The sequence below is a fragment of the Caloenas nicobarica genome, chromosome 8, assembly GCF_036013445.1.
Source record: "Caloenas nicobarica isolate bCalNic1 chromosome 8, bCalNic1.hap1, whole genome shotgun sequence".
Lineage (NCBI taxonomy): Eukaryota > Metazoa > Chordata > Aves > Columbiformes > Columbidae > Caloenas > Caloenas nicobarica.
Window position 1 is genome coordinate 23,174,513 of NC_088252.1, and position 16,499 is coordinate 23,191,011.

At 45.3% G+C, this 16,499-nt stretch overlaps 1 protein-coding gene across 6 annotated transcripts in view; it reads right to left on the reverse strand.

The window, feature by feature from the left end:
* Nucleotides 1-16,499, reverse strand: part of LPP (LIM domain containing preferred translocation partner in lipoma) — a 344,425-nt gene that overhangs the window by 208,940 nt on the left and 118,986 nt on the right. For all 6 annotated transcript variants that reach the window (XM_065639708.1, XM_065639703.1, XM_065639706.1 and 3 more), the window contains one exon: nt 10,028-10,229. In XM_065639708.1, the coding sequence (XP_065495780.1) occupies nt 10,028-10,220 (193 nt within the window). In that variant the 5' untranslated portion in view covers nt 10,221-10,229. The remainder of the gene's footprint in view (nt 1-10,027; nt 10,230-16,499) is intronic.

The following is a 16,499-nucleotide window of genomic DNA, read 5'->3' on the forward strand; positions in this document are numbered from 1 at the left end:
TGCACATACACAACATGCATGGGGTTAGTATGTTCCCTTGAGCAGTTCAATGGCACATTGTAAAGCTGATGCTGATACTTCAGGGGCCAAGAGGTGACCTGGTCCTGCAAATAGCAGAGCTGGATTGTTCTGGATGAGGAAAGCAGCTGGAAATGCACCCAACTGTAAACACATCTAGGTCTCAAGGAAGCCACTGAGGCACCCAACATGCTCCCAGTACGTGCAGAAACGGCCACAGCACGGCACTGTGTCTTTTGCAGAAAAGCCCCAGGTGATGGGGTTTGGCAGGGAAGCGAGTTGAGATGAGAAACATGGAGTTCGTGCTGAGGCGCAAGTGAGACAAAAAGTTAAGTTGATTTTGATACCAAAGAACACGTCCATTACCAGCTAGTATTGCTGAGGATGGGGTCACTGACCTCAGAGACCATCGGTCTCCACTTAGTAAGAATTTAACCCTCATTATATTCAATTTTTATGACAAATTTCAAACATTTATAATTCTATATTGAATTTACTTTAGAAAAAGACTGTGTTTACTAGTACTGTTTTAGCACCATTTATATCTAAAGAAGCCAGCTGCTAAAGCTTTCCAAATCAATCTTGTAACAGAGGTGGCCCAGATATACAGGTCCCTCCTCTAATAATTATTCCTCAGCTCCACAGCATTTCCCATCAACTCAGTACTCAGCAAAACAAAGGCCAGTTCTCATCCCAGCGTGATTTCTACCTTCCTTCACGCCAGGCTTTGCATTATGGTTTGGTCATGTCTAGGCTAAACCAAAACCTTTCCTTAGTCATTGTCATCACAGGAATTGAGAGCTGGAAGAGACCTGTAAATCTTTTGCACTTCACAGCTCCTCAAATAGTTTGGGTAAATCCCCAGTCGAGCTCCCAGAGCATGCTTGCACGTTCTTGCATGGCTACGGCTTTCCAGCATGTGCGCTAGTTAAAGAAGAAGGCAGAAGAGGAATTTTTAGATAGCGATGTCTACTTATTCGGATCTAGAGCAGATCCCGCCTCATCCCCTTCTGCATAACCACCCTCACCGGGGCAGCCAGAGCTGCCGGACCCTCAACTCCACGTGCTTTGCTTAAGCAACGAGCATTTTGGGCCGTGTATATTTAGTCGAAATTGTAATTCTGTAGTGTTCACCGCCAGAAATGTCTGCTCTTTGGCCACAAGTACAGCTTCTGCGGCTTCAAGAGCTGCTCATTCATTCTTCTAACCTTTTATTAGACCAACCTGTAATATAATCCAATAGACATTTATTGGTTCCTCTGACTTTGCAGTACTCCGTCTGGCAGAGCAAAAAAGCTTTAGGCAGAGAAAAGGGAAAATATACGTATAATCCTTTATTATAACAGCGAGTTTTCAGGGCATAGAAGACCTGCATTGTGTGAACAAGGGCAAAAAAAAAATTACTCAACTGTCACATAACAATTGTTATTATTTAACAGACTAGCATCTGGAGGATGTTAAAATTTCAGATTAAAATAAAAGGGACAAGTGCTGCCTACTTGAATTCAAGCTATTTCTGTATTAACATTGTACTCTTGCTTTGATTGGGCACCACAGCCCTTTAAAACTACACAGAGGACAAACATTATCTTTCTTAAAGTGGGTTTGATATAGTTGATGACAGATGTTTGCAATTTGAGTTATAAAAAGATGGCTTCTTTCCATTCCAGTGTGTGTCAGAACTGTCTTTTTTTTTTCCCCTTCCCTTTTTTGCCCTTTTTCTTTATTCTACACAAACTATTGTGGTTCACAGAACCGGCCACTGAGAAGATGAATCACTATTCAACGTCTGAAATAATGAAGTGGAAAAATTAAATATAGTATCTTGGAAGAACAGACAGGACAAAAAGAAAATGGGAAAAAAATAGGCATGGAAGCGAAAAAAAACCAAAAAAACCACCCCTACCTACCTGCTGAGGAGTGTAATGTTTGCTTTATGATACCAAATAACAGAGAAAAATACGAGCTCATTCACCAGAATGAAAAACAAGGCCAGGCACTACTTCAAGTAGTTCCCAAATAAGAGACAACGTGTTCCAGAGCCTGTGAAAGTTTAATATTTGTAATTCTAACAAAACACAGTCAGAATTGTTAATAAAACCTGGTGGCTTGACTTGACTTTTTGTGAACTATGGATAAGTATACTAGTTCAACAATAGATTTATGTACCTGTTTTATGTCGCTTTTTTCCTGGTGCCGTTATCTGAGGCGGTATTTCAAAAAAGAAAATGTTCATCTGAAGAGAAAAGCCAAGAGCACAGACCTACACATTTGTCTCTAACACAAAAGCAGATACAGACACCACTATCCAGCCCAAGCAGTGACAACGTTTGGGATGACTGTAATCGAAACAGAAGGACCCGTCCAGAGCCACTTTATTTACACTGCTGAGAATCACAAGTCCTGACACTGGTCACCATGATGTGGACAACTGGGCAAAACTCCATGTCTCCATAACTCATAAGCTATCGAGTAGAGGGTTGCTGCCCTGGCACGAAGGCATCAGCTTGATCTCACACCTCTTCAGCACAGCTCAGCTTGCTCAGGCAGTTTAAATCCGCTATTATACAAATGAGAACCACCACTCATCTCCAACTGGTTTCACTTGGTTCTTAACCAACGGGGAAGAGGATGTCATTAGAGAGAAATCAATGGAGACTTCCGAAAGGCTGCTCCAAACTGGTTCGCAGCTACCCCTTAATGAGGGACCCCCCCTTCACGCTTGTTGTGTGTTTGGGGCTTGCTTTGTGCTTTAAATGTTTTTGAGTAGAAGGTAGCAAAGCCACCACAAAGAGGCCTGGAGCTTCAAGTTCATTTGCACTGGCTGTATTTTGTAAGAGCCTGTGGATGGTGCAGTCCTGACACTAATGAATAAAGCATTGCTTCATCTGCTCCATTTCGTTCAGTGCAAAAAACACTAGGAGGAACGAGAGCAAGGATTAGGAAGGGCTTTAAAAGTTTATAATACTCAATTTAAAAAAAGATTTCCCTAAAAAAAATAAAAAATAAAGAAAAAAGGCACCAATGTGGGGGCTGTGCTCAGGCACAGTCAGGACGACCTGCAGCAGTAAGGTTCTCTCTCTATTCCCACAACGTTTTGCATCTCCACAAGCTCAACTCTCAGAGCATGACAGAACCAGAAAGGGGTTAGTGCACTTCTCAGCCTATTTTTTTTGTCCCACCACTCTGACACTGCCTACCCGCTGGAGCATCAATGATTTATTCAGCTGGTGGCAGAGCTGAGGAGCGAGGCAGGAGGCAGAGACCGGCAGATCCCACCAGAAAACACTCTGGTACTCACAGGACTCAATTCAGCATCAAAACAACAGAGTAACAACATATTCCCATGCCTCATCTGCACTGCAGCAGCAGTCCACGTGCTTAACTCGGGACACGTGCAAGACAGCGAGCGGCCGCCTCCACCACGATCAAATGCTAAATTGTGTTCTCTCGTGTTAGTGTTGGACGAGGTGCACACAAACCACCACTGCAGCAGGGCTGAGGCAGAGATCGCTGCTTCTGCACCCCAGTCTCCTTCCAGCAAAGAGCAGAGCACCACAGAAGCTCAGGTGAAGCACCAAGGAGAAGGTGCGCTGCCCCTCAACCCTCCCACTAACAAGGATTCCTCTTGCTATGGTGTAGACCCAGCACAAACAACCAGAAAAAAAAAAACACCAAACACAAAATTCGCAGAATCTCCCAAGCCAGCCTGAATTTATTCTTTCAGGGCTCTCATCCAAGTAATGAATAGACTCGGGATCCGCTCAGCTTCTACAAACTGTCAGAGATTGCAGAGCGGGGAACAGCACAGCTAAAATACTGAGCGTCTAGTCCAATAAATCCATACCCAAGCTTCAAAAATTAGACAGAACTACTGATAGCAGCTGCTGTAAACAAAACCCACTAGGTACATTTGCCTAACAAAAAAAAAAAAAAACCCACACCCGCAAAACAAAAAAACCCAACAAACAAATCCAAAAAACCCCAGAAAAAAGCCAACCAACCAACAAAAAAAAACAGGAAAAAAAAAGGCAAAAAACCCCACACAGCACAAAAAACAAACAGCCTCATAGTTCACGCTCCCAGTCCCCCAGGGACAGAGCAGACTATCATTAACCAGTGCTCAAGAGCCTCTACATGCATCAAGAGGGGGAAGGCTGGAAGGGTCAAGCCCTGGGGAACCTGGGGCTGGGTTCAAGCATATACACTGGTGTCAACCACATAACCTCACCCTGGAGCTGGCTCTGCTCTTGTGCCTTGTCTCATAAGTCACTTGCCCTGTCTTCCAACCAAAGGAAATGGAAAGAAAAGGCTCAAAAAAAAAAAAGTAATGAAAACCTCTAAGACCTGCACGAGTCCTCTGTTGTTCGTCATATCTGAAAGTTGCCCAAGGAAACGAAGGGAAGAGCTTGCTTTGATTCTCGTCTCTTCATTTAGTTTCCATTAATAAATCCATGTTAACTGTTTCTGCAGGTATTATATTCACGAAGGGTGGCAATTACAAGGAAAAGACATCAGCACTAATAAATACTGAATTTAGAAGGACCCAGCAGCATAAATTAAAATGGCTAATTTTGCAAAGTGTGTCCTTAGAGCCTCGGTGGGTGACAGAGAAGCACATCCAAGCGCTGTGCAGTCCTGTAAACCAAGCAAGCGACTGTCCTGGGAGGGATGCTGTCTGCACATCCCGTTCTGGCCAGGGTTGGCACTGCAGTATCTGTCTCAGGTAGCTTGACAAACATGCCTGGTTGGATTTCAACAAATTAAATACATGGCAAGAATATGAGGAACTTGGTTTCTTAGGAGCAGAACCAGTCACCTTTGCAGGAGCAGGAGACATCCAGGCTGTCAGGCAATGATCTGGCACTTCCCAATAGGCGAGGATGGACTTGCTCTCTTCCCTGCCACCAAAGCACCCCTCAGGTGACCGTGCATGATGGCACAGGAGATGTGTTCAACCTGCAGGGAGCTGGGACAGTGTTTGTGAATGCTGGACTGAAAAGTCCAAATCTGCAGCCCCGCTGGGCTTGGACAACTCCATCCCAGGGGCTGATGCTCGACCTGCATCAGCACAGTGGCGTTTCTCCTGGACTTGCACTGCTTCATGTCTGCAGGGTTTTATTTCGAGAGGAGGGGAAAGGACCTTTTGCGGTTATAAAAACAGGCTTGAAAACAAAAGGATGCAAACCGAAAGGCAAATCACAACGCAAGGCTTGCTACTTGCCATGCTCAAGCCACCCAGTGGCCCAAAGAGCCCAAAGTTGGGTTTTTCCAAGCGCCTAAAGCTGACAACAGATTTCTACATGTTTGTGAAGCCTCTGATTTTGACCTCACAACCACTGGCACTTTCCCAGCACACCCTGACTGCCCTGCCATAGTGGCATTTATTTGGCAGCGAGCGCCAGCTCTCCTCCCCGCGCCACGCAGTTTGCCAGCTCGCACTGGCATCACTGCCGCCAGGCCCACAGCAGCATCCACAAAGCTGGTGGACCAGCCATCACCAACCTTGCTCCACACAAGACGCCTCAGTCTGCCCTGGAGGGTGAGGCCACATTTTTGGGGAACTAAGGAAAATAGGATAAAAGGGAATTTGCTTCATCTGCAAGTTATAAATCTCCTGCATCTTCCTGAGCCCAGCACAGATGGGAACAGCTGTGTGGCAGCATTTCCCCAAAGCCCCAGCAATGGTGGTGATACTGAAACACCAACTGAAGTGTCAAAACTGGAGAGCAGGACACAAATAGGCAGCAGGGAAAGGAGGGAGGGCAACCACAGAATCACAGAATGGTTTGGGACCTTCAAAGACCCTCTAATCCAACCCTCTTGCCATGGGCAGGGACATATTTCATTAGAGCAGGATGCTCAAAGCCTCATCCAACCTGACCTTGAACATTTCCAATGATGGGGTATTCACTGCTTTTAAAGGAAACAAAATTAACAGTTTCTGTGGAAGAAGGCTTTATTTTGATTAAGAGGGTTTTTTGCTCAGTGAGCACAGAGGATGAGACCCGTTGTGCATGCTGTTGGATGGCATCTGCTGAGGAACAGGGAGAAGAGGCAGGTAGCACCGAACACATGTGAGCAGAGAGAAAAGAGCCAAATACAAGAAGTGGACTGTGAGAACCCATGGCTGGATGATGTCTCATCCATCTCGGGACCCGTTTTCACTCAACATGCAGAAGATGCTTTACAACTGCAAATGCATTCAGCTCCATCTATGGACTACCCTTGGCCCCAGTGCCACTCTTCTAGAGACACTACTCAAATGTCTGGACACCTAATTTTGATTTCTAGCCTAACTCATTGGCAGCTACACTTGCTCCTCATGCACGCTTGTTTGTCTTGTCGGAAAACATCCTCCCCAGGCTCGATCAGCTCTCCTCTCTCCGTAGGGTAAATACAGAGTGGTGTAAGACATCAGGCATCTGCACATCCCAGAGACTGTGGTGCTCTCGCCTCCCAGGATCAGCCAAGGTTAATCCCCTGCGAACTGTCGCAGCAGGGAACACCATCACTAAATCCTCCAGAAACCCAGCACGTGGAAGTCTGGTCCGGTGTATGTAGGGCCTGTAAAAACACAGCTGTGCTCACCTCACCAGCCAGCTGCACGGCAGAGACTCGTGCAGGACGCTAATCGGAGCTGTGGTCTTATTGATTATTATTATTATTACTACTACTACTACTACTGCAGTCATATCCAGGGGCCCCCAAAGGGATCCCTGTGACAGCAAGACAAGGTCTCTGCTTTGGTGAGTTGACAAATATCATTTGAAACAAGTCAAAGAGAGTCAGTGTGGCACATAGCGAGGAGGGCAGCTGGCAGTGCGGGAATTGCTCACTTAGCTGGTCTAAATCACGCACGCCTTGAGTGCTTCCAGCCACATTAAAATGCTGCTGGTTTATAACCCACTGGATGCTGCAATTCTACCTTGTTTTTTTGCCGTCATTTAACTATTTCTAACTTGTTTTGAAGTTCCATTGAGTAGCTTTTAATCTGGCTGATTTTTGTGCAGGTGTCAGGGAAAAAAAAGAAAGAAAATCAAAGTGAGACCAAGGAAATGCCTTTGTGGGAAGTGAGAAGGAGACATAGGGTACAGCCGTTTCCCCCTATGCACACAGCGTCTGCTCCACAGCCTGTCACTCCAGTGTCTTTCCCCTGCACTTTGAACGCCCTCAAGAAATTAAGCCACAAATGCTATCAGCTGGGCAGACCTGTTACGTGTGAGCAACATGCCTAGAAAATAATAAAAAAGCACGGAGCCACCAGATGCATTTTCCCGAATGTTAAAAGCAATGTGCTGAAGAAGTTAGCACGAACAGAATTTGCTGGTCTCCCAGAGAGATTCCTAGTACCAAGGAAGTGACTCCGGTGACACGGCTGTGGCAGGCAGGGCTGTGCCGGAATGTGATGGGCACAGCCACGTTCTGCCCCACAGCAGCTCTGGGACAGCCCTTCCCCGGAGCGGCACCACTCCTTGCACTCATCTCCCGCATAAAGATGCTGCACCGCGTGCCACCCATGTGCTTGGCAGAAAACCTGTGCGTCTCCAGCAAAGCAGCTCCGGAGGGATGAAAACATGCTGGGGTATGTAGGATGCTGCAGCTCCTCTACCTACAGACTCACACAGCTAAGCAAGATGCGAAAGACCCAGGATTAACAGAGAGCAAATCTAGGCAAAACAACTCAGAGTGTTCCTTTATACTGGGAACCAGCGGGGCATGGAGCTGTCTCCCAGGCTGAATTATTGCTGCAAAAACAACAGAGGTCATTGAAGAAACAATTAGGGAGCCTGAAGGAGAGAAGGGAGCCACAGAAAGTGAATGAAGCATGTTGGGCTAAATATTTTCTCGCCACTCCCCCTCGCCTGACAGATTGCAGAAGTCTCAAGTTCTCAGGGTTATATACAGCTGGGCTAATGGCTTTGCACCGGCTGCTGACACCAACCAGCAGCGTGTCACCTTCTGAAAGTGGATTAGCTTAAGCTGCAGGCACGCTGTCACATCACTACGCCGGTCCCTGACCAGGTCTCGGCCAACCCTTGGCTCTTCCAGACCTGTCGGATGGTGATGGGATCTCCAAAAGCCCAGCATCAGACAAGGCAAGGGGCTGGCACAGAAAAAGGCCTCCTGCAAGCTCCTGATGTCTCCTGGTTTCTAACAGACCTGGCGATGCTCCGTTGCTTGTGGGACCTGGTGGTCAGTGTTGCCTGAGAAATGTTTGAGTGCCTCGTCTCCCCTTCTCAGCCTGCAGCATCTGCTCTGCTCGTAGGGAAAGCCTCCTTCCCCAAATGCCAAGAAACAAAGAATTTTTTAGAAGGTGATCATGTTCCTGAGTCACATATAATCAGATCTACAGTCACTAAAGCATCAACAATTAAGGCATACTGACATTTTTCATTAAAAAAATAACAGCTGATCAATAATAGTTTTCCTAGGAAAAGTGTCATTTTCCATTATTATTTTAAATTTTAAGAGAATTAGAAAAATAAGAATTTCCACTTGACTTGAAGTTGACATTTTCATTGCACTTCAGAAATAGATTTTCTTGTACTTTTTTAATTCCAAATGTCTTCCTCTTACTCGCTAATGTTTTGTTACTGAAGGCAACAGAACAGGTGCATATGACTTCGCTTTTCCCCTCCAACACATTTTCTTTTTTCGTTCTGAATTCTCTGAAGTTAGAGCGGCAGAGGGAAAAAAACGAAACACTCATCAGACTTTTCCAACTTTCCTCTAAAATGTCCTTAACTTTAGAAAATCGCTCAAGTGCAAGATTTAATATGCTGCTTTGGTTTTCTTTCTCCTTTCCATTATTCTGTAGTCTTTCTGAAAATGTATAAGCTTTCAAAATATAGAGTAGAAAGAGGAAAAAAAAGATATGGATGACATTTATCTTATTGCACTCAACACAAAAGAGGGATAAGTGGTGATGGAACAAAGTAGAGCATCCAAAACCAGAAATCAAAAGCTGGTTGGGCAATTTGCTTGAATACAGCTGAGTTTTTCTTTGGGGGAGGATGGAGAGGAGAGGGGGAAAGAGGTTTCCAACCATTTGTAAGCACAGTAAATCACTGGGAATAGAAAAGTCACTACTCACTACTCTGCCAAGACAGCTACCTCTCTCTCCTAAAATCATTGCCTTCCACCTTGTTTCTGCTGCAGTAAGGTTCTACCACCCACTCTCCACTGTCAGCCAGGGGCATCCCGGGTGCTCCAACCTGCAGGTTTCCAGTTTGTAAACCCCAGAGCTGCTCCCGGCTGCTTTCTCCTGCTGCTGGGAACTCCCTCCCTCTACGGGTTCACAAGCCAGGACCCCAATCCCCACGCTCACCACTCAGCTACGTGAAGACAGGAGGACTTTTATAGCAGGAGGTAGAGGAAGGCCGACAGATGGTGATCGGCAGGAGTTTGTTTTACTGACCTAACAGCTCCAGGGGCTACTATAATGGTCGTGTAAATATCCTCAGGATTATATCATTAAATTATTTAATATTCAAGAGTGTTCCGTAGCAGAGGGAAAAGAATAAAAGTAAAACTGAATCAAATAATCAGGTTGGAGAGAAAGCACTTCTAGACCTGTTCTGACAAACTGATGCTCTACCATCCCAATTATACCCACAGTCCCACATTTGTAAAGGATTCGCATTGTGCTGGGATGGAAGAACCAATACGGAAAAAGGTTGTTCAAGCTCCAGCTCCTTGGATCAACACATACCAGCAGAGACCAAATAAGCAAAACCCCTCAAAAAGTATCAGTTTTGGACAGAGGACATCTGCTTCCAGTTAAAAACAAGTAAGATCTATTCCCATATACTCCCCCAGCCCTGCACCTCTCAGGAGGGTAGCTAGCCAGAGCAAGGGTAAGAGATACCTTCATGTTCTTCTTGATTTGAATGACCTGAAAGAGGGAGGATGCCAAAAACTCAAAGAGCAAGTCAAGAACAGCCTGTGCTAGCAGTCAGTTCCTCTGAATTAGACCGTTGTGGTTCCTTCCTGAACATATACTTACCATCACCTCCTGGTTGCTTGTATGGGTTGTACTTTGGCTTGGGGGCAACAACAGGTGCAAACTTCTTTGGTGCCTGCTGGGTGGACACGGAGATGCTGGGAGTCCCAAAGGTGTGTGTGGTCTCCATCCTTGCAGTAACATGACCAACAGGCTCGTTGGTACTCTTGGGTGGCAGCCAGGACGGGTGGGACATGGTTCAGATCTGAGAGGAGAGGCAAAGAGAATCACATATACGTTAGGAGTTTAGGCTGGGGAAATAACAGTTGTAAAGTTGACACTTTGCTGGTTTATAAAATCAAACCCACAAAACCCTTTAACACGTTTAACTTGTGCATGCTTATCTTTAAATATATTGGTCCTACTGTAGAGGACTTATGATACAAACTTGTCTTTCTTTCCTCAGCAAGTCAGAATTACCAATCAGCTCATTGATGGTACCTGCAAAACGTGTTGCTATTTTCCACTTCAAATCAAAGCGGAGACAGGCTGGTACCCCAGAGAGGTCCATCGCTCCCACCATCCATTCAGCATAGTAGTGATATATTTGCCTTTCCCTGTTAGGCATTTGTGAGTACTTTAATGTACAACGGTGCAGGTGCTCTGGGGACAAGTGTAGTCACAGACAGGCAGACACACTTCCAAAACACACCTTTAGCACTTTTTCACGTCGTCTAGGATTCCACGTCCCAGCAACTTTCTCTCAAACTTTCAAGAAAAAGGACTTCAAAAGCAACTAATCATTCTTGATGCCTCCATTTCTGAATGCCCAGCTTAAGATATTTTAAAAGCACATCAATTCTGTAAAAATGCCAGAATCCCACACTGCTGACAACCAGGCTCCTTTTAGACATCTCGACTTGTGTAACAGAAAACAGAGGCAGCCCAAATCATTACTTATTTATTAAAATCTTGGCTTTGGCCTCTTAAAAGCCTACATCATTTTTGAGAACTGGACTCAGATGCTGCTGAAAATGTTGCCCATAAAAAAAAAATAAATAAATTGTTCAATACAATGAACGAGTGCTTTTCACCGCACACAAACTACACTCGCTGGGTAGCGGCAATGGTCCTACAGTACCATCCGATGGTCCTACAGAGCTGGATGTGACATGTGATAAAGAAATGAAGACCCTACACAGGCAAAAGCCAATGCTAATCTTGGAGCTCTTGAGCATCCTATTGCTTCTGCCCACACTCTGCTTTGGTGTCAGGACTCCTCAAGGCCACTGAAATCAGTTGTGACCTGATCAGGAAAGATTTGTTTTGATTGTGGAAAAGGATCAGTGCAAGAGATCGCACCAAGCCATGGGAGACGTGAGCAGACTGTTGTTGGAGAAAAGCACTTCCATCTGGGAAAAACAGGACAAAGTGGAGGGGCTGGTGGATTTGCAAAGAGGTGGTGTCCACCTGCAGCAGCAAGTGCATTCTGCTGGGGCTGAGATGCAAGAGACTTGTAGCTCTGCTGAGTGTGGCAGCAAAGGGCTGTATTAGCTGCTGTGAACAGTCCTCTGAGCTCAGGGTGCGAAGGGGAAAGGGCAAATGTGGCCTCTGGCAGGTATAGACTCCCTTGGACTGAAATCATAAGCCCACGGTGCTACAGAGCTCTCTACCTATCCTGACACAGCTCTGTGGTCACGCATGCAGCCATCTATTTGAACTGCTCCCCAGGATGTATTTCCGAAGCTACATGCAGCCACATACAGCTCATTGATACCATGCAGGAACGCAGCCACAGGTCCACTCCTCGCCTACCTGGGCATCTTCTTGGTGCCTCAAAGCTAAGACTTCTATGCACATGTGCTTCTCAGAGAAGCAAACAACAATGAGCTCTTCAACCAGCCCTCAGAATTACATGGAACATTTAGGCAGGAAGAAGGCGTATCTGACAGCATAGTTAAGTCTACCTACAGAAAACAAAGCAGAAATCACACTTCATTTCCCCTTTCTCCTAATTTGGGCTCACACATCACTAGAAACATCAAGACTAAGCTGTTGGGACTTAGGAGCAGAGCTATTTTGCCAACTCATCCTGGCTGGCAAAGCATCTGAATCCTACAAGCTTCATGGTGGAGCAAACTCAGTTGAGTCCTTTATCAAAAAAAGCAAATTAAGACTCTTGGGTACAAACTAGAGACAGCAGTCCTGGGGGTTCCTGCATGGATAACCTTGTCCTAACAACTTGCTGTTAGCAATGCTGAGTCAGTCTGGGGGAAAGGAGCAAGGTCTCCACGTGGTAGTACGGGGATAGCACCTCCAGCTAACAGCAGTGACTGAAAGAACTGATGTGTGTGTATATATATATATATATATATATATATATATACACACACACACACATATATGTGTGTGTGTGTGCTTACTCTAACCTAGTACCTTTACCCCAGGTAACAGGTTTTCTACTTGAGGAGTCATTTCTACCTGAAGTCCCAATGTCTGACCCAACACTAAGAGACAGAAAACTTGTGGTCATCTTCCACCTTCATCGCTTCTCATGCGGGAGAGGAACTGGCAAGTGCCAAACATCAGCCCCAACACTTGTGGCTCTTCCTCACCATGCAGTCCGACTGCTCGGTGTGCACGCAGTGTTTTCACAATCCCTACCACTGGAGGATGAGCCTGTTGTGCTAGACATCTGATACCAGTCAGTGGAAGCCACCGGGGCCAGCGTGGAGGAACTGGCTAGAAATGAAGCAGATGGGAGCATGGCAGGAGCACCCTAGAGGTGGACAAGCATATATGCCTGCTGCCCAATCTTATGTTAATAGTGCTGAGCATCATTCTGAAAGCAAGAAGTGAAAGGCAGGTCTTCCCCACAGGGCCAGAGAGGAAACGAGCCACGACGGGTGGGGGCAGAGGACACGCGAACCACGCTCCCACTGCCTGGGACTTCCCGTTACCAACACCAGCCCTGATGGGCCTAGAAAACATCTGCCACTCAAGCAGTAAGACTCACCTACACTGCTGCCTCCTCTCCCCATATCCTTCACAAATGTAAAATGCGGCAATAAAACTCAGACAATTATCTAGGTTTTAGGAACAGAAAGCAGCGAAGGCACTCAGCCTTGAGAGCTAAACAGGACAACTCTGCACTCTGCAGAGTTATTATATCCAAAGATGACTACACCTTACCCATTCCTAAAAGCATCCTGGGGTTTTATTGTGACAGTTTTTCAGCCCCTGGCTTGATATTTCATATGAAAGATCATCCCACTGTATGAAGCACCCTCGGACCCTGGACATACTGATTCAAAGCAAAGAACAACCCAGCAGTGACCAGATTATTGTCATTCCTGTTCTTGCAGCACCCTCGTTGCTCCTTAACCACCTCCCAGGCAACACGTCTTGGTTCCACTGAGCTCTCATGGTCTGCCAGGTTCATGGCAGCAATGGGTTGAGTGATACACAAACCAAGAATATCTGCTTCAGTAGCCAGGATTCACCGTACTGGGGATTGCTGAAGAAAATGCGAATCTCAAAGAATAAGCTTAAAAAGCACAGTGCTCTTATAGGCAGTTTGGGACACTCGGTTGCTGACTCTAGGATGGCACACAGCTCCACCTCAGCTATCCTCTAATGCATTTGTTTTGGCGGTGGTGGTATTTTCTAATTGTTTCCCCATTAGCCTTTTCTCTTCCTCTTTCTCCCCCTCTCATTTTCTGTTATGCATTTGCTCTCATTCGTTTTTGCTATCTGTGCCTTGACAATGTTTTCAGCAAGTTCCCTTTTCCTCGTCTGTTCCAGCCCCAGCTCCCGAGTCTCAATTAAATTTAGCCTAACTACTTTGCAAGATCATAAAATAAAGAAAATCAGTTAATCTCTTTTTAACAGCTGAAGCTAAACTCATGAGTTTGTTGTTAATTTCTCCCCATTTTTCATCTGGTAAAACGCCAAGAGCAAGGCAAACTATAAGGGACGGTGGCTACAGATGGGCACAGCCCCCCGCCTCTCTCTGCAGTGAAGCACTCTGGCTAATTCAGAAAAAGCCACCAGTGCTCCCTCACCATGCCCTGCAATATTGCCTAGTTTTCAGAGCCTTCTTTGGAGCAAAACAGATGAATATTTTGTGATGTGGACAAGTAACAGTACAGGGCAACTAGGGCTTCTAACCAGTCTTCTTACTCTAAACTCACACATGCCATCGCCTCTCTGTTGCTGCAGTTCCTGCACTTAGATGAGAACCTCCAATAGGTAAGGCCAGTGCTTTCCCGGTTAGTCAGCAAACACGTGCTTCACTTTTGTCCCAGAGGTGTTTCCTTCCAAAAAAAGAGTTATTTCTGCCAGCTCAACAAAAAGCAGTATTGTTTTCAGAAGTTTTTAGCTAGATGTAGGATGTGGGGCATTGCAGAAGTCAGTGGCTGCAACAAGTCTAAAGTCACCAAGAATCTCAGAGCATAGAAAGAACAAGCTGTATTGGATATTGCAGGCTTGAGAGAAACAAGAACAGTGAAAACAATGAAGGGAGCATCAAGATGGATGGGTGGGGGGAACCCATGAAGCAGGATCAGAACAAAAGATCCTGGAAGCATGCACACTGACAGGGGACAATGTGGTGAAGTGGATCAGCTCACCTTGGCCATCAGGGATCGATCTACTACAACAGCTGCATTACACGTGTCTGACCATGAATACAGCAAGCTTCTCCTGCAATAGTAATAGCGGATGGAGAAAAAACACCAAACAAAAAAAAACCCAAAACACCAAAAAAAAACCCCACCAAAACAGGAAACAAAACAAAAAAACCCAAAAAACACCCACAAAACAAAAAAACCCACACAAAACAAAAAACCTACAAAACAAAAAAAACCAAAAAAACCCAAAAAACACCCACAAAGCAAAACAACAAAACAAAACAAAACAAAAACAACCAAAAAAACCACAAAAAACAAACAAACAAAACAAACAAACAAAAAACCCCACACCAAACATCAAACCCACTCTGGTTCTCCAAAAACAATCCCCCCCGGTGAAGAACACTGAATCTAACCAGCCTTTTGCTGGCCAAGCCAGCTATTGCTGCTCCTTGTATGCCACAAGTAATGCATTAAGGGCCTGATCCACCTGCTGCTCAAGTCAACAGCTGGACCACAGAGCTCTCACTGAAAGGTTAAACTGCAGGTTAAATCTACAGTGACTCCCACATTTCCGCTCCATGCAAATCATTCATCAGGCATTGTTTGCCTTCAACAAGCCGCTTACTAGCAAACCTAAATAAATCTAGCCACCCAGCATTTAACACAACCAGGCTAGAATGACCTTTGTCATCAGGCCCCATGCCCCTGGGAACCATCCCACAGGGTCAGCAACATCTTGCTGTCCCCATCAGTGCCACATCTCCCTCTGCCTTGGCTGAAGCCTCCTGCACATCTGCCTGCCACCCTCACACAGCCATCCTCCTCAGCCGGCAGTAACTCAACAGCTACATTCCTGATCCGGCCGCTACACACTTTTCCTGTGACTCCTTACTCACTGACCACCCTGGCAATGCCTCTTTCCCAAATTCACTGCCCCACCCCAGACAAAAATCTCTTAACTCTCCCATATGTCACTGCTTCGAAAGCCCTGCTGACCATCTCTTCTGGCCCTTCTGCATTGTGCAGGACACTGAACTCTACCCAACTATTTCTCCACAAAGCTTTTTTTGAGCTAAAGAATATTTGTCCTAAAGTACACGTAGCCTCAATTGAAAGAATGCAAGACTGGAGAATCCACCACAGCATTAGGTAAATTGTTTGGGCAAGCAATTAAGCACCATAATTACAGCTTCTCCTTTATGTCTGGCTTTAAATTTATCTAGCTCCGCTTTCAACCACTGGATTTTGTTACGCTCTTGTCATCTGCATTACAGACCTGCCTCTCTTCCTTATGCAGATCCTTTCAGAACACATCCAGGTCACTGGCTGAATCAAATCAAAATATTTAAATTAAGTATCAATTAAAGTCACTGTAAAGAGCAGATCTCTTTCGATTCATTAATATATATTTATTCTGAACTCTCTTCAATGTTTCAACAACCTTTTATGAGATGGTGGATGCCAGACCATTTTTCCAAGAATGGCAACTTAAAATGGAAGAGGTAAAACGATGAATAATATCAAAGACAAAAACCAGACTGAAATCAGCTGTGGCTGCCCAAGGTTCTGTTATAGTTCCTTCCTAGCAAGCATTAGTCATCACCTACTTTTGGAAGCAGAGGATAAGACCGGACTAACCATGATAAATAACATTAAGAGCTAAGAGTGAAATCATGCTGCATAAATAAGGAAAACAGTGTGCTCTGGTTCTATCATTAGGATGATCTTAATGCCGTACGTTCAGAAAATTCTAACCATGAAAGAATACACCACAGCAGAGGAACTAGAATCCACGAATCCCAAGATGAGACCGCATTATCTAAAAATGTCAGACCAGGAATATCAATAAATGATAATATCAGGCAGTAATAAAAGCCTGACAAGGTTTTTTGTTCCATTTT